The sequence below is a fragment of the Mycena indigotica genome (genome assembly GCF_014461135.1).
Source record: "Mycena indigotica strain 171206Taipei chromosome Unknown Mind.scaff0017, whole genome shotgun sequence".
Lineage (NCBI taxonomy): Eukaryota > Fungi > Basidiomycota > Agaricomycetes > Agaricales > Mycenaceae > Mycena > Mycena indigotica.
In genome coordinates this window covers 681,688-708,779 of record NW_023503016.1, presented here as the reverse complement: position 1 = coordinate 708,779, position 27,092 = coordinate 681,688, and the positions used below count along the sequence as shown (strand labels likewise).

The 27,092-nt window shown below is 51.4% G+C and overlaps 12 protein-coding genes across 12 annotated transcripts; 9 read left to right on the top strand and 3 right to left on the bottom strand.

Moving 5' to 3' along the window:
• Window positions 1-81: 81 nt before the first annotated feature.
• On the top strand, window positions 82-1,267 carry MIND_01388700 (uncharacterized protein; the record flags this gene model as incomplete). Its single annotated transcript, XM_037370301.1, has 7 exons — window positions 82-363; window positions 411-629; window positions 680-764; window positions 812-879; window positions 924-1,020; window positions 1,067-1,073; window positions 1,120-1,267. 7 exons carry the CDS (start codon window positions 82-84, stop codon window positions 1,265-1,267), a joined length of 906 nt encoding a protein of 301 aa, XP_037213302.1.
• Window positions 1,268-1,308: 41 nt separating this feature from the next.
• MIND_01388600 (OPA3-domain-containing protein) lies at window positions 1,309-2,098 on the bottom strand (the record flags this gene model as incomplete). Its single annotated transcript, XM_037370300.1, has 5 exons — window positions 1,309-1,468; window positions 1,519-1,743; window positions 1,790-1,912; window positions 1,964-2,010; window positions 2,063-2,098. 5 exons carry the CDS (start codon window positions 2,096-2,098, stop codon window positions 1,309-1,311), a joined length of 591 nt encoding a protein of 196 aa, XP_037213301.1.
• A 298-nt stretch (window positions 2,099-2,396) lies between these two features.
• On the top strand, window positions 2,397-6,183 carry MIND_01388500 (uncharacterized protein; the record flags this gene model as incomplete). The annotated part of the gene is made up of 12 exons (XM_037370299.1): window positions 2,397-2,612; window positions 2,658-2,701; window positions 2,747-2,810; window positions 2,859-2,879; window positions 2,930-3,517; window positions 3,564-3,701; window positions 3,750-3,874; window positions 3,922-5,376; window positions 5,430-5,484; window positions 5,530-5,698; window positions 5,747-5,934; window positions 5,980-6,183. The coding sequence occupies exons 1-12, from the start codon at window positions 2,424-2,426 to the stop codon at window positions 6,181-6,183; spliced, it is 3,240 nt and encodes a 1,079-aa protein (XP_037213300.1). The 5' UTR covers window positions 2,397-2,423.
• Window positions 6,184-6,998: 815 nt separating this feature from the next.
• Window positions 6,999-8,126, top strand: MIND_01388400 (uncharacterized protein; the record flags this gene model as incomplete). Its single annotated transcript, XM_037370298.1, has 1 exon — window positions 6,999-8,126. One exon carries the CDS (start codon window positions 6,999-7,001, stop codon window positions 8,124-8,126), a length of 1,128 nt encoding a protein of 375 aa, XP_037213299.1.
• A 658-nt stretch (window positions 8,127-8,784) lies between these two features.
• Window positions 8,785-11,107, bottom strand: MIND_01388300 (Kri1-C domain-containing protein; the record flags this gene model as incomplete). The annotated part of the gene is made up of 7 exons (XM_037370297.1): window positions 10,969-11,107; window positions 10,657-10,922; window positions 10,185-10,603; window positions 9,943-10,140; window positions 9,676-9,890; window positions 9,244-9,626; window positions 8,785-9,195 (listed from the first exon to the last, which is right to left on the bottom strand). Exons 1-7 carry the CDS (start codon window positions 11,078-11,080, stop codon window positions 8,785-8,787), a joined length of 2,004 nt encoding a protein of 667 aa, XP_037213298.1. The 5' UTR covers window positions 11,081-11,107.
• Window positions 11,053-12,811, top strand: MIND_01388200 (uncharacterized protein; the record flags this gene model as incomplete). Its single annotated transcript, XM_037370296.1, has 6 exons — window positions 11,053-11,180; window positions 11,225-11,313; window positions 11,364-12,004; window positions 12,055-12,206; window positions 12,265-12,279; window positions 12,334-12,811. Exons 1-6 carry the CDS (start codon window positions 11,137-11,139, stop codon window positions 12,809-12,811), a joined length of 1,419 nt encoding a protein of 472 aa, XP_037213297.1. The 5' UTR covers window positions 11,053-11,136.
• A 2,568-nt stretch (window positions 12,812-15,379) lies between these two features.
• Window positions 15,380-17,283, bottom strand: MIND_01388100 (Mannosyltransferase; the record flags this gene model as incomplete). Its single annotated transcript, XM_037370295.1, has 7 exons — window positions 17,128-17,283; window positions 16,936-17,074; window positions 16,711-16,884; window positions 16,439-16,663; window positions 16,288-16,394; window positions 16,011-16,243; window positions 15,380-15,965 (listed from the first exon to the last, which is right to left on the bottom strand). The coding sequence occupies exons 1-7, from the start codon at window positions 17,272-17,274 to the stop codon at window positions 15,380-15,382; spliced, it is 1,611 nt and encodes a 536-aa protein (XP_037213296.1). The 5' UTR covers window positions 17,275-17,283.
• Window positions 17,284-17,528: 245 nt separating this feature from the next.
• MIND_01388000 (Aldehyde dehydrogenase) lies at window positions 17,529-19,138 on the top strand (the record flags this gene model as incomplete). The annotated part of the gene is made up of 5 exons (XM_037370294.1): window positions 17,529-17,592; window positions 17,642-17,686; window positions 17,727-17,759; window positions 17,808-18,366; window positions 18,409-19,138. 5 exons carry the CDS (start codon window positions 17,529-17,531, stop codon window positions 19,136-19,138), a joined length of 1,431 nt encoding a protein of 476 aa, XP_037213295.1.
• Window positions 19,139-19,498: 360 nt separating this feature from the next.
• MIND_01387900 (Aldehyde dehydrogenase) lies at window positions 19,499-21,148 on the top strand (the record flags this gene model as incomplete). The annotated part of the gene is made up of 4 exons (XM_037370293.1): window positions 19,499-19,583; window positions 19,636-19,692; window positions 19,746-20,367; window positions 20,416-21,148. The coding sequence occupies exons 1-4, from the start codon at window positions 19,514-19,516 to the stop codon at window positions 21,146-21,148; spliced, it is 1,482 nt and encodes a 493-aa protein (XP_037213294.1). The 5' UTR covers window positions 19,499-19,513.
• A 401-nt stretch (window positions 21,149-21,549) lies between these two features.
• Window positions 21,550-23,078, top strand: MIND_01387800 (Aldehyde dehydrogenase; the record flags this gene model as incomplete). Its single annotated transcript, XM_037370292.1, has 2 exons — window positions 21,550-22,319; window positions 22,367-23,078. 2 exons carry the CDS (start codon window positions 21,550-21,552, stop codon window positions 23,076-23,078), a joined length of 1,482 nt encoding a protein of 493 aa, XP_037213293.1.
• A 538-nt stretch (window positions 23,079-23,616) lies between these two features.
• Window positions 23,617-25,123, top strand: MIND_01387700 (Aldehyde dehydrogenase; the record flags this gene model as incomplete). Its single annotated transcript, XM_037370291.1, has 3 exons — window positions 23,617-23,797; window positions 23,849-24,458; window positions 24,508-25,123. 3 exons carry the CDS (start codon window positions 23,617-23,619, stop codon window positions 25,121-25,123), a joined length of 1,407 nt encoding a protein of 468 aa, XP_037213292.1.
• Window positions 25,124-25,776: 653 nt separating this feature from the next.
• MIND_01387600 (Importin beta-2 subunit) lies at window positions 25,777-26,890 on the top strand (the record flags this gene model as incomplete). Its single annotated transcript, XM_037370290.1, has 4 exons — window positions 25,777-25,857; window positions 25,914-25,982; window positions 26,032-26,452; window positions 26,496-26,890. 4 exons carry the CDS (start codon window positions 25,777-25,779, stop codon window positions 26,888-26,890), a joined length of 966 nt encoding a protein of 321 aa, XP_037213291.1.
• Between the last annotated feature and the right edge of the window lie 202 nt (window positions 26,891-27,092).

Here is a 27,092-nt window from a genome sequence, read left to right as displayed (position 1 = left end):
TAGTGAATTGATAAGATAAGATTGACGTGTCGTTTGTGATCCGGTCTGCCATAGATTCACGTGTTATTTTTCTCCTTCTCCATGTCCCCCATCCAGCACGGAATACGGACCTTGGGTGTGCTCGGCGCGGGCCAAATGGGCCTGGGCATTGCCTTCGTCTCCGCCTTACGCGCCAGGGTGCCCGTTCTTCTGTACGACAAGTCCCCAGAACAAGTCACGAAAGGGCTTGCGTTTATGGACAAGTTGCTGGAGAAGGATGTCGGGAAGGGCCGCATACGCTCTGAAGACGCGAAAGACGCAAGGGGACGAGTAACTGCTGTGTCGGAACTTGAGGGGTTGCGGGACGTGGATATGGCTGTTGAGGTGAGTTCATTGGCTCACAATGCGAGCTTTCCCTCACCAAAAACAAGGCTGTGTCAGAATCACTGCCGCTCAAGCAATCCATATTCAAGTCGCTTGCGGCTGCTCTGCGTCCTGACGCGATTCTGGCCACCAACACTAGCTCAATTAGTATCACAAAAATCGCCGCGTCAGCCATCCCCGCCGGACTCAGCGCAGCCAGCGAGCAAGGCAAACAGAGCGCTGGACGCGTTGTGGGCCTTCATTTTTTCAATCCGGTTCCTGTTATGGTATGCAAATAAGGCATCGCTGGGGTGCTTCTATAATGTCGGCGAAACAGAAACTTGTCGAGCTCATCTCTGCCATTCAAACATCACCGGAGACACTGGACCGTGCCCGGTCGTTTGCCGCAGCATGTGGAAAAGGTAACCATCGATTTATGCGCCGAGTAATCTTTCCAACGCGTCTACAGAGGTGACCACTTCAAAGGATGTCCCCGGATTTGTTTCGAATGCGCTACTGATGCCCTTTATCAATGAGGTCAACTTTGTGCCTTTCGTGTGGCTCTTTGCTAACCCACGTAGGCTATCATGCACCTGGAGAAAGGCATCGCAACCCGTGAAGATATAGACACGACCCTGAAACTCGGTATGAATCACCCCATGGGTCCACTACAACTCGGTCAGTCTTCGAGTCCTCTCCGTTTCTCAAATTCATGTCTTTGCAGCCGATTTGTATGTTCACTTGATTGCCTTCTCGCCGTTTTGACACGTTCTGTAGCATTGGCCTCGACACCTGCCTCGCGATTCAACAAACACTCTATGAAGGAACGGGAGACTCCAAGTATCGTCCAAGCGTGTTGCTCGAACGGATGGTTGACGCGCAGTTCTATGGTAAGAAGAGTGGGAAGGGTTTCTATGAATATTAGATTACGCCCAGTAAAATACAACTTCTTCGGGCTTGAAGCCTTTACGCGTCTGATTTCTCGTCATCTAATGGTGGTCCGTCCTTCTGTGGGGGAACCAGTCCCACACGAGGGAGTTGTAGTGGAGTACCCTCAAACTCTGCCCATCCGCCACGAAGCCCTATGTCGATAATCCTGCCCATTGCTCTCCGAAGATGCTCATCCCTTGGTATAAATTTGAGCTATCCAGCCATACAGGAAACAAGAGCACGTACCGCGTCTCAATCTCCCGTAACCGTTCCTCAAATGTTTCTGTCAACGAGTTTACTTTCGTTGTCAGCTCCCCGACTTTGGCGGCCAGGTCTTCGATATGATCGTCCACAACGTCCCTGCGTTTCGATTGGCTCCGGGACGAGCGGTAAGTCTCGCCGAGGATAAGGACCGCAGCCACGGAGAAAAGAAAGCCTTCGGCCAGCGCATTTGCGCCATTCTCGATGGCTCTAATAATGTCGTCAGAACCGATAATATAACTTGTGGAAGACAAACTTTGTCTCGGAAAGTGGCCGTATGTGTTTTGCGGGCTCGCCCAGGATATTTGTCCGCAGTCGGACCTCGGAGCGGTACATCAGCTGGGCGAGGTTGATGCATACATGTCGGAAGCGTTCGTGTCTAGACGATTTTTTTGAGGGGGATGCACACAGGAACAGAAAGTAGACCCACTGAGTTGCTTGGTGCTTGATTTGTGCACTTATAGGTTTGGCAATGGTCTCTCAAAACAACAATGAGTTTGTTGTTGTCAAATTACGAGGTTCCGCGCACTCGGATTATGAGGGTGGCGATCTTCGCGGTGGCCATGTCAGGGTCAAGCACGAACAGAGGGTAGAAGGCAGGGAAGGTCCGTGACAGCTTGTGACAGACGCGTATGTGATCGGCAGTCAGTGCCGGTTGAAAACGGAGGCCGAAAGAGTCTGATGGGATATTTTGGGATCTGACCAGGTTTGCCACGGACTTTTTTTGGCAATGCTTGTCCCAAGTTCCTTGAAGTCGTACTAATTGCAAGAGAAGTAAGCCTGACTTACTATCTTTGTTGATTATTCTCACGGTCACATGGACTCAAACGCGTGTGTCACAGGGTGACCTCTTTCCCTTCAGCTTCTTCACCGTGACCGGGACCGGTGCCATGCCGTTCCTCAACGTGAGGTTTCATCTTTCGGAAACTCTCCCTCGAGAAACCAGGGAGCGACTTTCCACTGACCTTGTCGGCCACCATGCAACACCAGCTGAATCGGTTGACGATGCCACGCACATTATCACCGATTCGGAAACTTTCGAGGGTTGGCGGGATGTCAAAAATGTCCCCATCGTCACCGTGAGGACTAAACTCGACGCAGGTGCCATTACTTACGCATCTCAGGAAGTATGGGTCGAACATTCACTCGCAGCGAACAAGATGCAAAGGTCCGATTTTAGGTGCCTCCTTCTGCTCGACTTATCCTCCTCCAGCACCGAATTTTATTCTGTGGATCCATCCAAGGTGTTTTCTGGTGTTATTGCATGTGGGGCAGATGTACGTTCTTGTCGATCCCGTATAACCGTAGACTTAGACAACTTTTAGCTTCGGACAGATGACGAAGAGGTTAGAATTCAAGTCACCCAGCCCCATTACCCCGCCTTATGCTTCTTCAGATTATCAAAGCAGGAGTCGTGAGCCTGGGCGGTCAGTGGCGGACGAGTCTCACAAAAGACGTAACACACCTGTTTGCAATGTCGACCACGTCAGAGAAGTATGCAACAGCCATGCAGCACCGCAGAGAGCACCAGTCGGGCATCAAGCTACTGTTGCCTGAGTGGTTCGATCGCTGCATTTTTTTCGGGAAGCCTGTAGAAACCCAACCATTCGAATGGCCGAAACCGACAATGCTCGACAGAACTCCAAGTAGCCCGGAGAAATTGAAACGGCAACAAGCGGCGTCGTTGTCGATGAGCCCTAAGAAGAAGGCCCTCTATACCTCTTCCGCCCTGGAGGACAATCCCAATCCCAAAAGTGTCGCCATTCTCGGCGTGGATGGGTCGTTTGATGTTTGGGAGAAGCGGCGCATCATGCTCGGCAGTTCGCTCGATCTAGCAGACTCGCGGAAGAAGATATTCGAGAATGACATTCGCAAAGCGGGTGGTATCGTCGTCAAACCAAGGCCGAACGAAACAGAACTTGAGTTGGTCGACCGATGCGATGTTTTAGTGACAAGACATCGTGCAGGTCCTGAATTCTTCAAGGTAAACTCGATATATGAAGTCTAGCCAGCTACTGAACACGCCATAGGCATGGCGCCGAAAAAAGACAATCGGGACATTAAGTTGGGTTCTACACGTCCACCTGATGAGAAATTTTTCCAGCCCAATGGATCAACTTCTCCACTTTCCGCATCCCGACCATCCTATCAAAGGTTTCCACAAGCATGTAGGGCATACTCCATGTCTTGCTTGTCTTTTTTCTAACCTTTCTTAGAAAATATCGGTCACAAATTATGCTGGTGATATACGCGACTATCTGAAAAAGCTTATCCACCTAATGGGTGGTGAGTTTACGTCCTCTTTCAACGGCAAAGTAAACACAGCGCTCGTCGCTGCACAGTATGTATCTTCAATGTTTGTTGCACAAATACTGACTCACCTTCCAGAATGAGTGGTGCTAAAACTGCCCGTGCTGCTGCCTGCGACGTCCCAGTCGTAAACCACACGTGGTTAGAAGATTGCTTTCTCGAATGGAAGGATTGGAAACTTGCGAAGGAAAAATATGTCGCCTACCCATCGGGAGTGGAGTTTTCGACCATTCTCGGTGAACGTGGTTTTGGACCACGGATCGCGGAGGTCATCGCGGCGGAGGCTGAAGAAGCTGGTGAAGCTATAGCATCAGATTCTGAGCCCGTTACACCACCCGCCGGAATGTCGCAGAATAGCTTGGAGGAGACTGAGGTGGACCAGTTGATGACTGCTCCTTCCTTTGGGGCAGAGGTCTTCTCGACCCCAAAATCAAGCCCTCGCAAACCTGTTCAACGGTCGGACTCAGATGTCGAGATTGAGCATGCTGGTCCATCAACTCGCGCACATTCCGATTCCCCTCGCGTTCTGCGACCTAGAAGCAATCAGTCTCCTCGGACCCCTTCGCAATCGTCGAGGCTGTTGCGCTCGACGACAACGCTGCAGTCGCCTTTGTCGCAAAATGGAATCAATGGCTCTACATCCAGACTGGTTGCAGACGATTCCGACATAGAGATGCAAGATGTGGAGGCAACTATTTCCCCCCGTGGTCATCGCTCTCGGTCGGGTCCGTCAAGCTCTACTAAGCCGGCAGGGAGATTGGCCGCTGACGACTTTAACCCTCAAGAAAACAGCCAGAGTCCTTCTCAAGGAAGCCGCATCGTCATCCCTCGCCCCATCAACCACAGCAAGGGAAAGGAAAAAGCACAACCAGAGTTTCGAATTGGTGCTAGTGTTCGTCAGAAACCTCAGCCGTATGAATCAGACTCGGATTCTGATCTTCCAGAACTTTCAACTCTTGCCAGCCGAAAGGCAACGGCGACGAACGGGGCGGCGGCATCCAGCTCTCCACGGAAACCGGCGCCTGTGACCCCACCACCTCCTTCATCATCCCTCATTACATCTCCAAGGACCACCAGTCGCTTCCCGACCAAGGAAGTGTCTGTGGTATTACCGACGTTGGCCTCATTGTCTGCGAAGAAACGTCAGGAGCGACAGGCTTCAACTTCATCTCAACCAACCTCTGCCTCCGCGCCGCCTCGTAGTGGTACAGCCACGTCACTTTCTAGACGCAATTCTTCTCCTGGCGCGTCTTCCGCCTTTGAAGACGGGCCAATTGCAAGCACCTCTCACAATGGCTTTGGCGTGCGGACGCGGCGAGTTGCGGCCGTCAGGGCCAATCAACAACTCCATGACACGGTGATGCCAGATGTGGTCAAGTTTCAGCAGGAGATGCGCAACAGGAAACGACGGGTTTCCGGTCGGTCGGAAGCCAGCACGGAGTATATGGATGAGGAGAGCGATGCCGCCCCAAGCCAGAAACGGAGAAGAAAATCTTCTCCTATTGCTGAAGACACGTCGTTCAGGCGCCTAGAGTGAGTTGAAGCACCAAATTGGGGAGAAAATTAAAATTCATGTTCCTTGACAGAAAGCCTATCAAGTTACTCACCACAAAGGTCGATCTCACCGATGATGTCCTGAAGGTGTGTTTTGAGAGAATATATACACAAAAAGCTAAAAGGTGTTAGAAACTTGCGCGATTAGGCGCAAAGGTGACGAACAAGACTGCGGAATGCACACATCTGGTGACAACGGGGGTTGTTCGAACCGAAAAATTCCTCTGCGCGCTTGCGGTGGCGCCTGTGATCGTGAACGAGGCATGGGCAACAGAGTCGGCTGCTGCCAACGAGATATTGGGTATGTGGTCTTTCTTTGACCCGATGTGAATTGACTTTGGCGTGGCAGATGTTAGCGACTACTTGATTCGTGACGAGGAAGGCGAGCGGCGGTACGAATTCCGCCTCGAGGAAGCGCTCAATCGCGCGCGCGTGTTGAGAGGCACGCTCTTTAAAGATCACATTTTTTTCATGACTCCAGGGTCGTTCAACAACCTGGATCTTATCCGGAGTGTCATCCAGGCGAATGGTGGGCAGGTACGCGTGTCTCACTTTTTTTTTCCATCGCTAAATTCATATCAGTTCAACTCGGTCAGGCAACCGACACTGCGACAGTTGGAAAGCGACCCGGCACACCGACACCTCGTTTCTTCTGAGGCGGAAAGCGACCTGTGGAAGACGTTGGGGATCACGGTATATAAGACCGAAATGATCCTCGCTGCGGCCATGAAGCAACAGGTCGATTGGAAGAATATATCCAGGGAGCATATTCTGCAGGGTTCATAGATGTGTTTCTTTTTTTTTGGAAAGTGAGGGGGCGGCTATTCGCTGCGATGTAGTTTCTAGTGTACTTCGGGTAGACGCGACTACCAACAGCTACCAACGCTGAACTTGGCGGCCTTAACCGGTTGATTTGCTTGTGATTATGTCTGACAAAAAAACCGGCTCTCCTAGATCTCCCAGTACTCAACAGAAGTTGAAGGCTTGATGCTCAGATTAGATATGATCAGTGAGCCTCCAGAGTCCTTCATTAATTACAGGTTTGGTACACTGTAGTGCCCTCCAGAATCGTTCGTATGGATCTCCCCGACGCTCAAGCTGAGTGTTGAAGCTCTCGGCAGTGAAAGTCGACGTCATCCAAGCCAGAACTAGAGGCTTCGGGGTCCGTAGGCAACGACGGATGTAGCGCGAAGCATGAGGATCCATGTGCGAAGGGAGTTGACAATCGGATCTTAGTAAGCAAACACGAACGATACGTCTTATACGGAGCCTCAGAATCAGCCAGCAAGGACGCGGAAAGGGTCATTTTGTGAATGTGTCTGCTTGCTTTGCGTATCGGTACAATTCAGCACAAATTCAGCACAATTCGGCCCTGAAACATATTTAAACGGCAGAAGTTGTCGATCGATGACAACGAAACACCTTCCGAGAACTTTCTTCCATGCCAAACACTGCCGTTTCATTTTCGACAATCTCCGCCAGCCCAAAATAGCTGGGTCTAGAGCGCGAAATTTTCTCGCCGACTTGGCCTCTTGGGATTTTCTCGGTCTTTGTCTTTTGACTCCAACTTTCACCCTCGACCTATCCCTGTTCTTCTCCCTATGGTCCTTCTATCCTCCCTACCCCACGAGCTGCTAGGGCAAGTCTTTACGGAATGCGCCAGCGTCTGGCCAGACGCTCCGCTCGTGCTGGGCTCGGTTTCACACCTTTTCCGCCATGTCGCAAATACGACGCCGACTGTTTGGACCCATCTGCAGCTCGAAAGCGCCTCCCCTGTCGAGAAGACGGCGCTCTGGTTCGCCCTTTCGCGTGCCTGTCGTCTTCGGGTCCGGCTGGATCTGCGAGGCGCTAAAAACTTGCCGGTTCCGCGACACGGTCACGAGACTCAGTCGTGTGACGGCGTGTTCGCTGCGTTGCGCGCTCATACGGGGCGCATTTCGGCGATGGAGCTGCGTGTCGACGACCAGGGCCAGGCGGGCAAGGTCTTGTCGAAGATTTACTCGGGCGCCAGCCCCTCAGCACTGGGGCTGCGTTATTTGCTTGTCCACGCAGCCAAGCTTAAACCCACGCCACAGCCACTAACACTTCCCGTCATACCGACCATTCGTGACCTGGATACGACAAACATCGCTATTGAAGCACTGCAGGCCCTAGACTTAGCCCAGCTGAAAAGGCTTCGCATTGTCCAGCCCCTCGTTTCCACCCCGCTTTCCGCGGACCACGTTGTCGATTTGATGCGGGCCACACCCAACCTCCGGCACTTGTGGCTTGAGGCACGGGTGGCCGAGCCAACGAGTGTGGAAACGCAGCTGATTCCACAGCTGGAAGAGGTCCATATCAGGGCCAACAACCTCGTGCCTTTGCTCGACCGTTTAGTCGTGCCAAAACTGCACAACCTGTACCTCGACGACATGGATGGAAAACGGGACGGCGCGTCAGAGGAGTCTGCTGCCGTGCTTCACCGCCTTCTGGTCCGCATGGAGCTGGGCAGGGGCGATGTCACGGACAACGCGTTGCGCGAATTTGAGCTTGTCGGCGTCCAAGTTGATCAAGACACAGAGATGTGGCAGCGTTGCATGCAGAAGATGAAGGTTCTCGAGTCATTCACGGTTAATTCGGCGACAGAGAGCGATATGGAGGAGGAATATATTCCGCCGCCTGTGTCGATTGAGCCTCTCAAACGGCCGTTTGCTTTTGGCTTTGGGTGGACAGGAATGGAGAGCAAGTAGCGTACTCTAGCTATAGCCCCCAGACAATCCCAAACTAATCTATCGGTACAGCAAATGTATAGTCGTAAGATCTGAGTAATCAATCATTCTACCTCTCCCAGATCAATTGGGTCGAAAGATCTCTCCTATGTGGCCTAACAACTCGATGACTCTGCCCAAAGTCTGGCCCAAACATGTTACTACATCCTTCTTCTTCTGTCTCTGTTTCTTTAACCACGCTGTCAATCTGGTTCTCATTTGTCGTGACTTCCTCACTTTATTCTGCCTCTCCCAGATCAATTGGGTCGAAAGATCTCTCCTATGTTCCCTAACAACTCAATGACTCTAGCCAATTAAAAGTCTGGCCCAAACCTGTTACTGCATCCCTCTTCTGTCTCCGTTTCTTTCTACCGCGTTACCTTTCCAAACCACATACGGTAAGACTTGCTATGTCAATCTGGTTCTCCTTTGTAACTTTTACCGCATCAGGAATTTGCGACCCTCTACCAGCTTTCGTGTCTCCATACATATTTCTTCTCAAAGAATGATGGAAGCCTGTTGTTGGTCCTTCGATGATTTAGCCAACAAAATCTCTGCATGCAGAACTTGAAACGGTCAAGGCTGAGGTCCACACAGTGTCACGGTTGCAGCTGAATAATGATGCATTGCAACCATTGAATCATGCCTCTGTATCTTTCTTCTTCCGTCTCCGTTTCTTCTTGCCGCTTTCCTCTGCTGGCGCCTCAGCCTCAGGCTCCTCTCGTTTCCGTTTCTTCGCCGAATCATCCTCCCCATTCGCCTCCCCTTTCTCCCGCATTCGCTCCTTCTTACCCTTCCGTTTCTTCTTCTCCGGAGCTTCCTCGGGGACATGCCCCAACCGTTCTGAAATCTTGCCCTTGAACTCTTTCAAGCGCTCATTTCGGTGGCTGTCCCAACCGGACTTGTTCTCCTGGCGATACGGCGCGTACTTTTTGATGCCCATATACTCGTTCAGCTCCGCGTCCTTGGCCTCTAGAATCTCGGAGGCGGTGAGCGAGTAGTTTTGTGGGGCGACAGAGGTGTAATGGAACCGTGTTGTTTGACCACCGACCTTGTAAAATTAGTTGGCAGTAATAAAAACGGAGGAAGAAAAGCCTACAATGTCATTGAAATCCAGCGCATAGATTTCGTCCATCCACTCTTTCAGTTTGCGCTTCCGCATTTCCTCCGTGCCATCCCACTCCTCCTCTGCGTCGTATTCAGGGACAACATCCGCATCCATTATATCCACATCGACACCATCTTCGTCTGCCGCCTCGTCTTTTTTCTTCTTTTTCTTTTTGCGCTTCTTTTCAGGCGCAGCAAGATCAGGCTCGACGTAGATGTCCCCAATGTCGATATCGTCGTTCCAAGTCGGCTTCTCGTCGTCACCGTCGTTGTCGCCATCATCCTCGCCATTGAGAGCATACAGCCCAGCCATCTGCTTGTCATGGGCATCGGGGTCCCATGGCGCATCTAGATCGATGCCCAGTTCATTCAATGCTACAAACATGTCAACCAGTTTTCTCCGCAGCAAGGAATTGGTGCACACATTCAACTTCGCCAGTGGCTACACCAGCCCGTTCTAGTCTTGCGCGAATTTCCTTCATTTTCAGGCCCTTGAGCCGCTTGACCTCTTCTTTGCGCTGTGCAAGTTCTTCAGCCTTGCGCTGTTTCCGCCGTTCTCGGGCATCTTTACGCGTGGTGTCTTCGCGGCGGACCGTGGAGGGCAATGTGCGTGGGTAGGTTTTGATCTCATTACCGTCGCTAATATTGGTTTGATTTGAGAACCGATAAAACCGAAGAACAAGAAACTCACGTTTCCTCGAATCGGAAGTTGTAAGAGCTCTCAAAGCGGTCGACAATGTCATCGAAGATCTCCTCCTCATCGTCATCGCCATCTGATCCTTCAGGCTGGTCTTCGGATTTGGCCTTGCCCTTCTTAGACGAAGTGACTTCTTTGTAAGTCGGCAATCGTTTGGCGGACTTGTCGATCCAGCCACGGTTTAATATGTAGCTTGCAAAAGTCAGTTTTAGCAAAACTTTGAGATGAAAACGCACTTGACCAAAAATTCTTGGTCTACTGCCTCCTTCGACGGACCTGCTGCGTCCTCTGCCTTCCGTTTCTTTTTCTTCTTCTTTTTTCTCTCTCCTTCCTCCTCCTCTTTTACGACTACCGGCGCATCGGCTGAGCCACCAATATCGACCAACTCGTGCAGGTCGCCGACCTGTTTCTCGAGGAATTCGCGGTATTCATTCTCTTCTCTAGCAAGCTCCTCCATGTTCTTTTCTCTGGGCACAAGGAAGTCGTCCTCTCCATCCGATTCGTCGTCATGGGCATGGAAAGCAGCGATTGTCTCCTGGCGCAGTCGTTTTTGCTCCTCGACATGCGTAAGTTGGGCCTCGTCGGGCTCTGGAGATGCGGAATGAGAGCGCATTGCGTTTTGGAGGTTCGCGGCGCGGATAGTCAGCGGTTTGCCCTGTCGACATCATGTAAATAGGGACGCTTCAAAAAAAGAAACTTAAAACGCACCTTCTCCTTGCCTTTGGACACAGCAGAGGCGGGCTGAGCAAGACTTTTCGCGGCGTGGGACGACTTTTCTTGCTCCTCCGCAAAGATATCTTTCCCGCCAGTGTAGATTTCAGGGTCCTTGCGTTTGATACGAGCAAGTGTCCGTAAAATAGCGGCATCCATCGCTGGCGTGAGCTCTTCTCCATCTGAGTCCTCTGACTCGGCGCTCTCGGAGTCTGTTTCCTCCTCTTCCTCCGAGTCGGGGTCAGAGCCATACTGGTCCTTGACTGCACACAATAAGATGTGAAGTCCCAACAAGCGACCAGAACACACGTTTTTGGAGCTCTTCGCGCTCTTTCCTGTATTCGAACGCCTTGGCGTAATGTTCGTTTATCGTTATTTGGTGCACGTCGCGCTCATCGTCGCTCTCCGAGTCGGATAGCATCGAATGATCCGAGTCGCAGAAGGGAAAATATCGAAAGTCACGTGAGACAACGGCGCATGAGAAGATACTACCAAGTCGGCGGGTACAAGGCCAACATCCAGTGCGTCGATGGGCTTTTTGTGGATGGTCATCTTACTTTTGCAGCCCTACCAGCTACAGCCAGAAACGAACCCTGCTTGATATCGTCTATGACCGCTTACAGCGTGATGACGGGGGTGTCGAATTATTCCTCGGTTTTTGCTTCCACTGGACAGGGACTTCTTCCTCGTCTTACCCGGCCTAGGCATTAAACTATCCGGCACTTCTCATCTCTTAGTTTCTGAGGAAGATGCCGCTCGGTTGCGTGGCGAAACACGTTGCAACTCGTCGCTTCTCTCGTCCGATTTCGAGTCCATTTCGCCTCTCGTATTCCGCGACAAGCCTTCGTTGGAGAAAAAGTTCGATACGCTTTCACAACCAGCCAACAAGAATAAGAAGAAGAAGGGCATCGATCGTGACCTGTCCCGCGCTAACAAGGTGTTCGTCTCGTCCTCGCAGGAGGGCCTATCTCGTGGCCAATTCGAAAACGCAAGGCGAGTGCCTTTTCATCAGCGTTGTCTTTCGACTAATCATCCTGACAGAGTCCTCTATCGCCTTGCTACAGATCCCGGAGCCGCACCGAAATATGACCTCGACTTGACCGGTTTTCCGTTGAACAATGAAGGCCGCACCCTTGACATCCCGATCTACTGTTTTGCCTACAACATATGGAACTCCGACAGCCGCTCGCTAGAAAATCGTACTAGAGAGCCGAGATTTCTCGACGTAGCCTGGGGAGAGGCACCCGCGCTCGATCAGCGAGAAACCGCCGACACGATGAAAACACTGTCCCACATTCGCGAGAAAAGCTCCGCCAATCTTCAACAGAGAAACCTTCCTATGAAGGTCGGCGCATATTTAACTCCATTTTCCCTGTCTGACGGCCAGCGTGCTAGGCCTTTGAATGGGCTGATGTCAACGGGCCCACCGAACTGCTTAATCTAGACGACATCAGGACCAAGATAGGAAATTTCTTCGAACCATTATCTCGACCTTCAGCATCTCCCGCCATTCTTCTCGTCCATAACAAATCAACGGCACTTAATGTGTTGAACCATCTTCAAGTCTCTACATCCCACTGGCGTTGGTCTGATGATTCTTTGAAGCAACTCCTCCGCGAAGTATGCATTGACTTTATTATCATGGATGGACAATGCTTATATTTGCTCTGCCAGAATGTTGGCCACCGTCCCCGTCAAGCACCTCGAGACCCTCGCCACCGACCAGAGGATCATACTTCTTCCCGAGACCGTTCTCGCTCGCCACGTCGCCAGGCGCCTAATGCCAACCGCGACGACCGCTACCGCAGACGCTCCCCCCTCTCCACCCCCACGCCGCCTATTCGCTCCGTTATATGTCATAGACGTTGAAAACTTGTACTCGACACTCTCCCGGACCACTGCTACTGGGCTGGGAACCCTGCCCGACATAATGCTCAAGACCAAGCTGTACGAGAAAGTCGACTGTGATGGCTGGTGTGCGGGAAACGAACTGTGGATGCTGCGCAAGGTGTTCATGGCCATGGCGGAGAAGGGCGGCGTTGATGACCAGGACAGCGAGTGGCCGGGAGGACTGGGCCAAATGTCGACCACTTTCGCGATTGGTGGTTATGATGATGAGGCTTCAGATTATGGGTCGGAGGAGGACGACTAGTCGCAGTTTACATGTTGTTGTCGTTGTAGTTGTACTGTCAGGTGCGATATCATCCCGTTGGGAGAACTTGTAGGCATAAAATTGTATTCACCGAATTTTCACTAGATTGCTCGTCACGGTAATGTCACATCGGCCTGTTTGCTTGTCCAGTCCCAGCAAGTATCGACGATCCCTACTAATACTTAGTACAACCTTCTCCTTCCCGCATCCTCTGCCACCCGCGTACTCATGCCTGTTTCTGGTAATGGCAAACGCTGTAACCATGACCGAACCCTCAACTGCAGTCAACTGCACGTGTTGTCAATGGGTCTTACCCGGGAACTTGGAAGGAATCCGAAGGATGGCGTTGGGAAGACAACGACGACTTGCAGCTATTATAGTCTTCAGCCTGTTGCTCCCGCGCGGGCAGGCCGCAGCCTCGTATTGATCAACGTTGTGGCGGGCTGATCCTTCTGCAACGGTCTGTGTACGATCTCCGAGTCAAGTGAAGACTATTTTGGCATTGGCATTGAAGCAAGTTGCCCGTGCTCCCGAGCGCCTTTCCGGGCGACTCGGTCTGACGTCAACCAGTATATTGGTCCATCCCCTGGGGGCTCTCTCAATATCAGCAGTCTGCCGATTGAAGTTGATTCCACCAGTTATTGACTTTCGAAAAGGCGACTTCAAAGCTGCTGCGTGCCAGTGGCATCAAGAAGGTGCTAAAAATTCCTGCTCCATCCGCGCACCTACCAGTGCGGCACCCAATCAAAGTCTAAAGCTGTCTCGAGCGCTCCACGGCATTTATTTGTCGAAGGTCAAGGTGGGCTGGAGTAACTGATCCTGAGTTGGCAACATTCGCTTCCTACTCGTATTATAAAACTGGACTCGCAGCTTGAAAGCCCCCACGATATGGACCTCCCACCGCCGCCAGCCGACTTTGTCAATGACACGTTAGGTGTGCCCCAGTCCGTACCCTTAACCATGCTGAGTTAGTGTGAGGTGCACTCCAAATTGGTGTCCTTTTATGCTACTTGCTTTTTGGGATCACGACGACACAAGTCTATATCTATTACACTCGATTTCCGGACGATGTGCAATGGATTCGCTGGATGGTGTGTCTTTCAGAGTTCATTGTCGAAAACTTTCTAAAATCTGAGTTGGATAGGTCGCTTTCGTCTGGTATGCAGTGAAAATATCACACCGACAACTTGAATGCTGCTAAACCGCTTTGTCAGGGTCCTAGAAGCCACCCAAGCAGGTCTTATCGGCTATGTGGCATATTTTTACATGATCACGGACTACGGGGACAAGAAGCATGCTCTACAGAACACACTGCCTCCGCTCCTCATCACGTTCATCTTCAATGGCGCCATTACTTCCCTTGGTATAGACATCACTGGCATCGATATGTGCCGAGTCGACTGATCCCATTTGCAGTCGAACTGTTTTTTATTTATCGCATCCATCAGCTTTCCAAGCAAATACTCATACCTGCAGTCATCTCAATCCTATCCATTGTCTATTTCATCGGGGGCACTACTTTCTCCATCGCAGGCCTCAGGTCAGACACATGGGCTCACTCGGAGGCTAAGTGGGGTTGGGACATCCTCACTACTGCTATTCTGGGTGTGACCACGGATTTGAGCATTTCGATCGCTTTGGTTGTACTGCTCATCCGCACTCGCGGGCGAGGAACAGCCTCGTGAGTGTCTCTTTTCTAGCACACTCGTGCTGATGTGTCCAGAACTACCGCAATCGTCGAGAGAGTTATTGCGTGGACTATCGGTAAGTTTTAAAGTTCAACTTGAAGTTTATTGAGTTGCGGTCTCATAATCAAATCAGAAACCTGCTCGTTGACCAGGTGAGTACCCGTGTGCTTCCCGCTCCAAGCGTGCTGACCATGTTTCTTTTCCACCAACAGCTTTTGCAGCGTCCTCATCCTGATCTTTGTAAGAAACCCACCCGCATGTATATTCTTGTCGCTCACACTTATACCAAGTACGAAACAAAGAAGCAGTCTTGTAGGAATTCGCCTCTTTATGTCCTGATTAGACTGACAAGCATGCAGTTATATGGCTTGTGTTAATTATCGTCAAGTCACGTCGTGGGTCATCATGCTTTTTTTGCAAACGTGAAAGCTCACAAGTGATAGTTTTCTCCAACTCACTGTTGGCCAGGTTCGATTATACGCGCCCTGTAGTCCTCTGAACATACTAGTATCTGACTATTATTTACTAGTCTCAATTCGCGCGCAACTTTACGGGGGGATGCCAAACGGAACCCTTCCTGCCTCAGTGCCGCCGTTTGTGAGTCTGGTCATCCCTACAAATTGCCTGAGAAGCTGGTCAATGTAAGCAGAGCCACGCCAGCTCGCGCACGATGGAAAACTCGGACGTCGAAATGTTCCGTGTCCAGGTTGAGACCAAGACGCATGTGCACCATGATGATCAAGAGAGACTAACAGGGAAATCGAGAGACATGGAGCTTGCATAACATGAACCTGGGATAGAGCACATCTATTTCTAGATATGGCTCTCAGTTGGCTAAATATTTTACATTATTATTCTGAAGCTACTGTACGAAAAATGTTCAATTGCCCTGACCTCGTTCAAGGACCCATAATCGCGTCTTCTCTTGCAGAGTCAACACGCTCTGTACCCGATCCACAATTCCAACTACCTTTTCTCCCTCCCCAGTCGACCGCGTCAGCCGTCCAGCATCAAGCGCCCACCTCTCGAACGCCGAGACCTCGCCGATTGTCGACCAAGTTTCTTTGTCCTTTGTGCGAGAAAAGAATCCAAAGGCACCATTGTTTGAATCCGATGGCGCTGTCGACGACTCCGTGATGAGATGCGTAAAGTTGGAGTATGATGTGGGTGCATCGGTTTTATCGTATACCCAATGGCCAGCCGAAGGAAGATATGGAGGGTATGGAGGAGAGTGGATATGGGTGAAAAGGGAAGCCCCGCTTTGTAAAGCGAGGTTGCAGATGTGAGCGCGAACGGGCGATGGGCTTGAAGAAATAGAGTTGAGGACACTCATCGCATGGCCTCCTGGGTAGTTCTTAATACTCGCAGAAGTCATCAACAAAGTGAGTGCGAAGTTGCAGAGAATGGCTCCAAAGGCGCCGATGAATAGAATACGGCCAAAAAAGGACGATTTTCGTCGAGATACCCTGTGGATCAAGTGAGAAAGGAATGACATATCTGATGTCACCCACATCACACTGACTCCCCGCGCAGCGACAACGTTTATTGTGGGCACAACATAAACGACAAATCGCCATTCTTTGTGACCGATGGCGCTCATAGCGGTTGTTAAAACTGTTGCTGGAAAGATGAGAGGTAGAAGCCGTCTGGATCCAGACGAGAACACTGCAAACAACGACAATGGGAGGGCCGAAAGGAGTAGTTTAGGTAGATGTGAAGTCAAGTAAGAGTGGATAGGCGATACCTGTTTAGTCTGAGCTGAGACAGAAAGCTGAAATAAGCACTTACACCCCATTCAACGCTCTTGCCTTCGACAACATTGAAGTAAATACTGTGGAACTCCGGCCAAAGGTAGGGTTGTTTCCAAAAGTAGGAATCAACAAGCATTGTCAATGCTAAAAGACGTTGGAAAGAGCAGTCGTTCGGTTCTCAAACTCACCAATAGATGCCATAGACGAAACTGCCCCGACCACAAAAGCTCGTTTGAATGATATGTGCCCTGCATACCACGATTGTAGGATGAGGGCGGCGCCAAGAGCCGCTATCTCTGCTCGGAAAACTACAGCGGAAGAAACCAAGAGCGCGATGGATGCGGTGACGCTTCTCTCGGACGGCCTTATAGTGTTAGGGGCGCGGTCGATGAGCAAATACGCAGATAGATTGACTGCCCAACAAGTCAGTCGACGTCGACAAGAAGAAGTAAATATAGACCAGGAAAGAATGCAAGCATGTTCGGAATGGTTCTACCCATCCAAAATGGCACATGGAATTGCGAGCAAGTGAGCAACGTGTAGTAGAAGCCTGTGGGGCGGCCAAATCGTCGGGATACTGCGTGTCGAATAAAACATAGCCCAATAGCATTGATAGTAGCCAAGACGAGACGGACTGGCAGAGAAAAGTATCAGTTTTGGCCGGTGATAATGTTAAACAACGCACCGATAACCTGGATCTCGAATTTGGATGGGAGTAAATCAAAGGTTGCAGCAATGTAGATGAAAGGCTTCGCCAGCCAAGCAAGCAAGACGCCCCCGATGAATGTTCTGGGTACAGCACCAGAAAAGGCAAAGTGGTCGTACTACTGGTGGGCAATTTAGAAAACAAAATTGACCCGAATGTGAAAGAACAAACGTTGGGAAGTGCGGAGGGAGAAATTCCGTACATCAGGACATCATGAACGGCATGGAGGTTGAAGCTCTCTTCGACCTTTGTGTAGGGAGCAAGTAGAACATGTGTCCAAGCGCTGGAGACGACGAGGGCGTCTAGAACCAAACTCATGGGTGAAAGCCAATAAGTGTGACAGGTGTGACTCCACAAACAAATCTTGTTCGGATTTGCCATGAACGAAGCGCGACAATACGGCGAACTTGCCACTCAGCTCGTTACAGAGTCTCGCAGGTCAACACAGACAGACACATTGCTTAAGGAAGGGCTTGCACGCTAGCCACATCTGGAATGGCAATATCGGGTAATATTCGAATCGACGGTTGGACGTAAAATGGCAAAGAAGCTTACTCTTGCTTTTGACCACGATGAAGCGGGGCTTTCTTAACGCCAAGACAACAAAAGAGCGCCTTGCATCGAAAAATGACCTCGGTACGTGTCCTACTATTGCTGCTATGTTCACAGCTTGAAGAGGAGAAAGGCACTCATCCTAGTCAGCTTCCGTATGCAATGCTTAATGAGCCAGGTTCGTGGCTCTCAGTTTTTCAATTGAGACCTGCTCACAGTCACCGTCCCTCAAGGCTACGAAACAAAGCCAAGTGAGTCAAATATCGTCCCGGAAGGATCCAGTAGCAAACCCCTGCCAGGCTTCGTGGAGTATGCGTATACCGCTCTTCCCCAGGTCGACGACGAGCCCCATACGGAATGTTTGTTTCTGCTTGAGAGTCAAGAAATACTTTTGAAGACACCTGGCTTTCCTAAGCCACTTCCACCAGCTCCTGCCCGTCCGTCTTTTCGTGTTGCACCTTCTCCTGGGAAAGGCTTGGGTCTATTCAGCACCTGCGACATCAAGCAAGGCGAAGTCATCCTTTATGAGCGCCCACTCCTAATCGTACCGATGGCCATTCCGTCGAGCGCTCCCAAGCATTTTTCTCAGACGCAGCTGATCCAGCACTCGCTCAATGAGCTCGAACGCTACTACAAAGTAGCCGTGGACCGTATGACAGAACAACGACGAGCTGCCTTCATGAGTCTCCACGATTGTCACACGAAGGATGGGTCGGGTCCGATTGTTGGCAGGATAAGGACGAATGGAATCTGTCTTTCTGGTCTACAGCCGGCTGGATTGAAAGCCAACACGGACGATGCGGCCAGGATGGGGAGGTATACCGTTATCTCCGAGTATATATCACGTCTCAACCACAGGTGTGCTTCATTTTCCTCTCTTCCTTAATCTGACTCCCGCAGTTGCTCCTCAAATACCGCTCCTTTGTTCGATAAAGCGATGCTGGCTTATCGTCTTTACGCTGTTCGCGATATTGCCAAAGGAGAGGAGCTCACTTTCCAATACGTCGACGTCTTAAGTAGCAAGAGCGAGCGAAACAAGGCGCTCAAACCCTACGATGTCGTCTGCACATGTCCCTCTTGCACCGAGCCGACCGCGCGAAGCGACAAACGCCGCTCTGCCATTGGCGGTTTCATGCCAACCATCCCAGCCTGGGCCGCCAATCGCCAACTGTCCGATGACTGGCTGATCAAAAGGTCGACCGCGCTGCTTAGTCTCATTGAAGAAGAGCGCTTGGAGCATCTCGAACTGAACTGCATTGCGACTCATGCGATTATGGAGTGCTACATCTGTCTGGGAGACAGCGAGAATGCGAGCAAATGGGCTGCACGTGTCATTCGCCAGCCGTGGTCGGGGGTCTACAAAGATCATCCTGAGGTTCACGAGTTGTTGGACCCAAAAAGCCCTGCCTACGCGAAACACGGGTTGTGGCGAATGCGTGTCGACGAGAATCCAACGGGCGACATGGGTGCGATCTTCAAAATGATGGGGGACGTTTGTGGTCCAGACGGAATGAAGACACTGAGCGGTGGCCAGGGTTTGTTCATGTTCCAACCTGGCCAGAATACATCCCCGGAGGGTCTGAGGAAGATTGCTGAGATTCTCCAGCGTTCGAGCAACCTGAAGGGTTGATAGTTTGATGTGTTGATAGTCACGTGTGTCATCTTGAAACTGACGTTTTTCCTGCCTTTTGGAGTCTGGACTTATCTCTGCTTATTTTCCCAACCAAACTATGCTCGAACCTGGACGAGAAACTTACTCAGCGCCGCGGTTAGGAGGATCCGAAACTTAAGGGAGGGGAAGACGACATACGATAACCCTCGAGCCTCTGGACCACACAGGCTGACAACGAGGCGCTAACTGAAGGTGCGGAACTCACTCCGAAGAGCTAGGAAGAACTCCGAAGTCTCACAAAACGGGCACCTGTCGAAAGATAGCTCTAGCCAGGCTTCGTCGATCAACTATGACACGTAAAAGTTTGCGGGTCGACTTCTTCCCTTCACCGTCATGAAACGAGGTTTTCTCAACTCTCGGGCGGCGAAAGAAAAGCCTATTGGTGCTCCTCCTGTTGCCGCTGGTGAGCTCACATCATTGAGGTACTTATGCCAGATGGCTGAAAGCACTGGCAGTCAACTCCAAGGATGTTGTTAATGAAGCGTCGTCCCGCGTGGTACTAGATGAATCAGGTCTGTTCTACGCCTTGTGTTTGAAAGTTACGCTGGTTATTGACCGTTTTCAGCGTTCAAATCCACCATAGACCTCATGAGAAACCAGCTGAGCCGCCGGTGCAAATCTGATCAGAATAGTAAAGCCCTGCAACGCATCCTATACATCTATAGAGCGGTTCCTAATTTCGCTGACGAGCCGGAGCAAAACACGCAGTGTCTTTGGTATCCAGAGACCTACGAGTTATTGTCCAAGACTCCCGGTTTCCCTCAACGACTTCCACCGGCTGCTTCTCCTCCTGCCTTTCGTGTTGCCCCATCTCCCGGAAAGGGTATGGGCCTGTTCAGTACTCGCAAGATCACACAAGGCGAAATGATCTTCTCTGAGCGCCCACTCCTTCTCCAACCCGCACCCACCATGGTCATCACTCCCAACGGACTTGATGCTGCCGAGGAGGCCAAGTGGAGGTTGAACGAACAAGAGCGCTACGCGGCGAAGTGTGTGCAGCGTATGACTCCTCATCAGCAGGCAGCATTCATGGGTCTCCACAACTTCAACCCAAACGACAGGACGGGTCCGATTTTTGGCAGGATACGGACCAATGGCATCGGTCTCTATGGTCTCGAGTCGGGGATCGAAGGCGACAAAGGAGTCTATGCAGCTGTTTGCGATAACATTTCGCGTCTGAATCATAGGTAAGAAAAAATCGACTGTTAACGCTGCTTTTCCGACCGTTTTTCCAGTTGCTCTCCGAACACGTGTCCGCGCTTCGATCGTGCATCGTTTTCATATTGGCTCTATGCAGTGCGGGACATTGCGGAAGGCGAAGAGCTCACTTATCAGTACAGCGATGTCTTGGTCAGCAAGGTCGAGCGAAACGAAGAGACGGAGAAGTATGGTTTCGCCTGCATGTGTGCTGCTTGCAAGGAACCAACCGCGGAGAGCGATAAGCGTCGTTCCGAGATTGCCGCCTCAGTGCCATCTGTCCTGACTTGGGCGATGGATTGGGGGTTGCCAGACGACTGGCTAATCAAGAAGGCTATCCGGCTACTCGTTCTCCTCCAAAAGGAAAATATACAGCATGTGGAAGCCTATAGCACCGCTACCCATGCAATTCTGGAGGCGTATATCTGTTTGGGAGACAGCAAAAACGCAAGCAAATGGGCGGCGCGGGCCATTCAACAGACTTGGTCAGAACTCTACCACGAGAGGCTTCAGGAGCTGTTGGACCCGCAGAGCCAAGCGTACGAGGGGCACGTTCTTTGGCGGATGAGAGTCGACAAGAGTCCGAGGAATGAGGTTTTCAAGGCAATGGGGACGGTATGTCGCCCTGAAGGGATTGGGATTCTTGATGGAGGCCGAAAATTGACTTTCACCGCCGACGAAGGTGTTCTGCCGGGGACATTGGAAAAGGTCCTCGCTACCGTGGCTCCCGCTATGAACGATGCCAAGTTCAAGCAACTAGCGACGGGTTAATGTGAAGATGGGACGGCAAGATGAAGTGTATTACACGGTATCATTTCTTGAGATACAACCATTGTTTATCTTCCTTCAAGTTGGGTTACCGCTCAAAATGTAGGAGGTCACGGTCGAGCTTATGTAATGCGTCAGGATTAGGTGTAAATAAGCGCAAACAACCACTTCTTGGAAAGAATGAGCCACCGTCGACATCCCCGACCCGTCCCTTCGCTTTGCTTGAAATTGAACAGGAAGATCTTGTGAAAGGCAAGGTCGTCGTTGCAGATATGATGACGCTTGGTTCTAAGCGCAAGCCAAACAATTGAAGCAATGGTCCAAGCGCGATCAAAGCTTTACACGTAAAATACCAGAGAGGGCTTGTCCAAGACCTTCACACTTGTTATCCTCCACCACCTCTCATGATGCGGCGCGGCTTCCTCATCTCCAAGAAAGCGCAAGAACCCGAAGTAACGACCATCAAACGCGCGAATTCTCGAGAAGAACCTATCCGCCTTGCTCTCGAAAAGCCAGGTTCGTGGCCGACAAATGTTCTTGCTACCAACAGTAACTGTGTACAGTTCATATCCCTGCTGAAGGTTACAAAACGAAGTTCCAGCTTGTCGACGGGTGGGGCGACGACCCCGGATGGTCCAACTCACATTGTGACCACTCTCCCTCCTCTTAACAACAACGAACCCAACACCCAGTGTTTGCTCCTCCAAGGCACCAAACAGGTTATCCTGAGTACTCCTGGCTTCCCGAAACCACTTCCGCCACCACCTGCAAGTCCTGCATTTCGACTTGGGCCATCGCCCGGCAAAGGCATGGGTCTATTCAGCACCCGTCAAATCAAGCAAGGCGAAATCATTCTGTGGGAGCGACCATTGCTCATCATGGCATCTGGAATTCCTATCGCCTTTCCTGCTAGTTTCTCAGAGGCACAGCGGGCACAGCATGCACTCAACGACCTCGAGTTTTATATGGAAACAGCGGTCAGTCGCATGAAGCCGGATCGTCGTGCTGCCTTCATGGGTCTTCACAACTGCCATAAGAAGGACGGGTCAGGGCCATTGATGGGCAGAGTTCGGACGAACGGAATCTCTCCGGCGAGCCAGACAAAAACAGAGGTGGATGTCAAGATGGCAGACCATTCCGTGGTGTCAGAGCATATATCGCGTCTCAACCACAGGTGTGTTTTGTCGACACGCTTTTATTCTTTTGGCTGATGTGTTTTAGTTGCTCTCCAAATACGCAGCCGCGCTTTGACTTTGCGACATTCGCACACCAGCTCTATGCCGTCCGTGATATTGCTGAAGGAGAAGAACTCACGCTCCAATATGTCGATATTTTGGTGAACAAGACCGAGCGGGCAGAAAACCTCAAACCCTACGCTGTTGTCTGCACGTGTACTGCTTGCACCGAAAATCCGAGAGAGAGCGACAAACGGCGTTCGGCCATCGCTAGCTTTATGCCTAGTGTCCCGGTTTGGGCTGTCAACCGCCAGCTGTCGGACGACTGGCTGATCAAGAAAAGCCTCCAGATCCTCGAATTCATCGAAAAAGAAAAGGTTGAGCATGTTGCAATGTACAACAACGCAACGGCCACGGTCATGGATGCCTACATTTGCCTGGGCGACCGTCAGAACGCGAGCAAGTGGGCAGCAAAAGTGATGATTCGACACCGTTGGGCGGAGGAGTACAAACGAGTCGAGGAATTTCTGGATCCGGACAGCCCTGCGTATGTGCAGCACCCGCTTTGGCGACTACGCGTGGACGAAAATCCGACCAATGCCAAGGGGGCAATGTATAAACTGATGGCAGAGGCGTGCGGGCCAGGAGGAGTGTCGACGATGAGCAATGGCATGGGCCTGTTTACGTTTGCACAGGGCCAAGAGATTCCACCGGAAACTCTCAAGAAAGTGCTTGCCATGGTCAAGCAGGGAAAATGAGAACTTGAAGCAGAAGAGAATGAATTGTAATTGTACGAACTGAGCGCTGAGCAGTTGTCTCCTTTTGTTGTTGTTGAAACTCTGTAAATCAAATTCACGGCGTATATGTTGGGTCACTGAATGTACTTGAAGATTCGCGGAGGCTCTTCAATATGTCGTTTCTACGTCTCCGTTTCAGGGAATTGCTAACAGGATTACATGCCAACAAGCGTCAACAGTGTCACCTCAGTTTCGCTTCAGCGGCAAAGTGGTTGCGATCAATCAAGTTGGTTGTCAACACGCGTAAACATTGTCACTTCTCGGAAAACTTCAACTGTACCAAGAAAGAATCCACCATCGCTCCTCAGCTAGGTCCGACTCTTCGTTCTTGTCATTGTCGTTTCCTGTCATTACTAGCATCCGTCTCAGTATGCATTGTTCAACCGTATCAAGCCAAACAATCGAAGGAATCGGTTGGATCACGTAAAACTTTGCAAGAGGGCAAGAGGCTTTGTCTGCTAAACGCCACTCGAAGCTATCTTGTCTGCCTCTGCCTACCATGAGGCGCGGCTTCCTGAACTCGAAACCAGCGAAAGAACACCCCAACCACCCCGGGCCCGTCTCCTCGTCTCAAACAAACACTAACTTGAAGCTCCCTAGTAAAGCAACTACCACAGTCAAGTCGTCACAAGAAAACGATCTCCCTCGTTCATTTCCTTATGCCGCGCAGGAAAAGCCAGGTCAGTGGTTGCAGTCTGCTTGTTTCTTTGTGAACTCAAACCTTTGTACAGTCGAAGTGCCCAAAGGACACGAAACGAAGCTCAACTTTGTCGAGGGGTCCGGCAATCCTCAGGCCACTTACATTTGGACGGCTCTTCCCCAAGTCGATGATGGGCCTGACACGGAATGCCTGCTGCGTGCGGGCAGCAAAGAGGTCATCTTGAAGACTCCGGGCTTCCCTAAACCACTTCCGCCAGCCAACTCTCCCCCTGCATTTCGAGTTGGGCCCTCGCCTGGTAAAGGCATGGGTTTATTCAGCACCCGTGACATTGAGCAAGGCGAAACCATCCTTTGGGAGCGGCCCCTGCTCATTGTCCCGCTGGGGATCCCGACTTCCCTTCCTGCCGGTTTCTCCAAGGCCCAATGGATACAGCATTCCCTCAACGAGTACGAGCGCTATGTCGAGGTTGCGGTCAATCGAATGCAAGAGCATCGTCGCGCTGCGTTTATGAGCCTCCACAACTGCCACACCAAAGATGGGTCAGGACCGTTGGTGGGCAGAGTTCGGACTAATGGGATCGGGGTCGACGGGCTGCAGCCTGCAACTGCCAAAACGGAATATGACATGCGGGTATCGAGTTATAGTGTCATTTCAGAGCATATCTCGCGTCTGAACCACAGGTGTGATTGCTCAAGTCGTGTTCGTTCCGCTCATGCTAATATACTTCAGTTGCTCCCCTAACACTCGCCCATCCTTTGACCGCGCAACGTTTGCTCAACGGCTCTATGCTGTTCGCGATATTGCCGCGGGAGAAGAGCTCACTTTCCAATACATCAATGTTTTGGCGAAGAAGACGGAGCGGGATGAAGGCCTTAGCCCCTACGCTGTCGTCTGCGCGTGTCTTGCGTGTACTGAGGGTACAGCAGAAAGCGATAAAAGCCGTTCGGAGATCGCTGGTTTCAAGCCGACTTCCAGCGTTCTAGCTTGGGCTGTGAATCGTCAACTTCCCGATGACTGGCTCATCAAGAAATACATGATCCTTCTCGATCTTATCGACAAGGAGCGCTTAGAGCATCTTGACGTATATTGCGTCGCCACGCGTGCTATTATGGAGTCCTATATCTGTCTGGGGGACACCCAGAACGCAAGCAAATGGGCAGCACGTGTCCTCCGCCAGTCTTGGTCAGAGATGTACGAAAGCCAGCTTGGGGTCGACAAACTGTTGGACCCGGACAGTCCTGCTTATGCGAAACACGCGCTGTGGCGAATTCGAGTCGACACGGCTGCCGCAACGGGCGCGATGTCCAAACTAATGGGAGAGGCGTTGGGCCTCGGTGGGTGGTGAGGGTTTGTTTGCGTTACCGCCTGGCCAGAGCATGCCGCCGGGCGTTATGGAGCAGATGCTCGCTCTAATGAGCTTGAATAACCCGAGCAAAGGGTAAAGATTGGAGGACCATTGGCATCGATGGAGTAAATATACGGTAATTTACTACCAAGCAATCTGTACCCCGCTTCGAGCTCTGGTCAGCAAGTCCTTGGCTCGTTATCTAATGAAACTGAGGACCCGATCCGGTGTCGGCAATCTCATAGCCGGAGCTTGAAGTCAGGTGTTTACCGACGTCAGTGACAGCATCCAGACAGTCCTCTTCTCAAACTCTTCGCCTTTTATCTCCTGCGCTCACGCGGCTGGCTTGAGGGGGCAACATCACTTGGCGGAGAGTTGGGGGGCGACATATCGATGCGATCTGCGGCGATTGTCGCAAAAGCGACCCTCTCGACCGGGCCTCGGAGCCCCAACCGGAGTCCCGTCTTTTCTGAAGCGTTAATCGACGGGTGAAACTGTCAATGACGGAGTGCAAGCCCCTAAGACCCCACACGGGTCAAATGGGCTAATTCACATGCCTCTGCGACTCTCTCTCTTCACCATTCGCTATCTTTAAAGTACTCGCTCCTTTCCCGCCACGCATATTCAGCATAAACGAGTAACTTGGCTTCTCTATGTCGCGGTCGGGTAACAAGAAACCGGTTGGGTTTGCGACACATATCGCTGCTGGTGGTATTGCTGGAGCATGCGAAGCGGTATGTTGCTGGTCGTTTCGGAGCTGTGGGATGCTCATTCCTGGCGGAAATTATAGCTAGCATGCCAGCCTCTCGACACCATCAAGGTCCGAATGCAGCTCTCCAAGTCTGGTCTCGCTCCGGGTGTCCGTCGTTGCCTCCTTTTCCCACCTCTCAGAGTTGACGCTGCCATAGACCAAACCGCGCGGGTTCCTCGCCACTGGAGCGCTGATTGTTCGCCGCGAAACGCCTCTTGCACTGTACAAAGGCCTCGGGGCCGTCCTCTCTGGCATCGTCCCTAAAATGTCCATCCGTTTCGCATCGTTTGAGCAGTACAAGCGCTTGCTCGCGGATCCAAACACTGGGAAGACGAGCACGGGCATGATATTCCTCGCTGGGCTCGGCGCCGGGACGACAGAGGCTGTTGCTGTCGTCACGCCTATGGAGGTCGTGAAGATTCGACTGCAAGCACAAATGCACTCGTTGGCAGACCCGACGGAAGCGCCGAAGTATCGGAATGCGGGACACGCTGTTTATACTATTGTCAGAGAAGAGGGTGTGGCAACGCTGTACCGTGGGGTCAGCTTGACGGCGCTGAGGCAGGCGACAAACCAAGGTTCGTTGTGACTTTTAATGACCGTAACTGATGTCGTTGGAAGGCGCAAACTTTACTGCATACCAAGAACTGAAGAAATTTGCGCATAAAATGCAGCCCGACCTTGTTGAACTGCCGTCTTACCAGCATATGATCATCGGACTCATCTCTGGTGCAATGGGGCCATTTTCGAATGCGCCGATTGACACTATCAAGACGCGTTTGCAGAAGTCGCCAGTGGACCCAGCCAACCCACAGTCTGCGTTTGCGCGTATTTCCGCAATTGCCGGCGAGATGTGGCGCCAAGAAGGAACGCGGAGTTTCTATAAGGGCATCACACCCAGAGTGTTGAGAGTTGCGCCAGGCCAGGCAGTCGTTTTTGCGGTTTACGAGAGGGTTAGTGGGCTGATAGAGAGCATGGGCAAGCGCGTCGTGGAGGACGATGGCTACTCTGAATAAAGTTAAGAGTAAAGTGTAAGTATTTTAGGGCATAAGGCGTAGATGGGTAATTTATGATGTATTTTCTTTGGAGTTAACGTTACAAGTACCCGTGGAAGATTCCAAGCCACCCGTCCGATGGAAGTCGAAGGTGATTATCGTTCGAGTCCAATTTGAATCGTTGACTCTTGACTCGAGATGGGCGCGGTCGAGAAGAAGAACG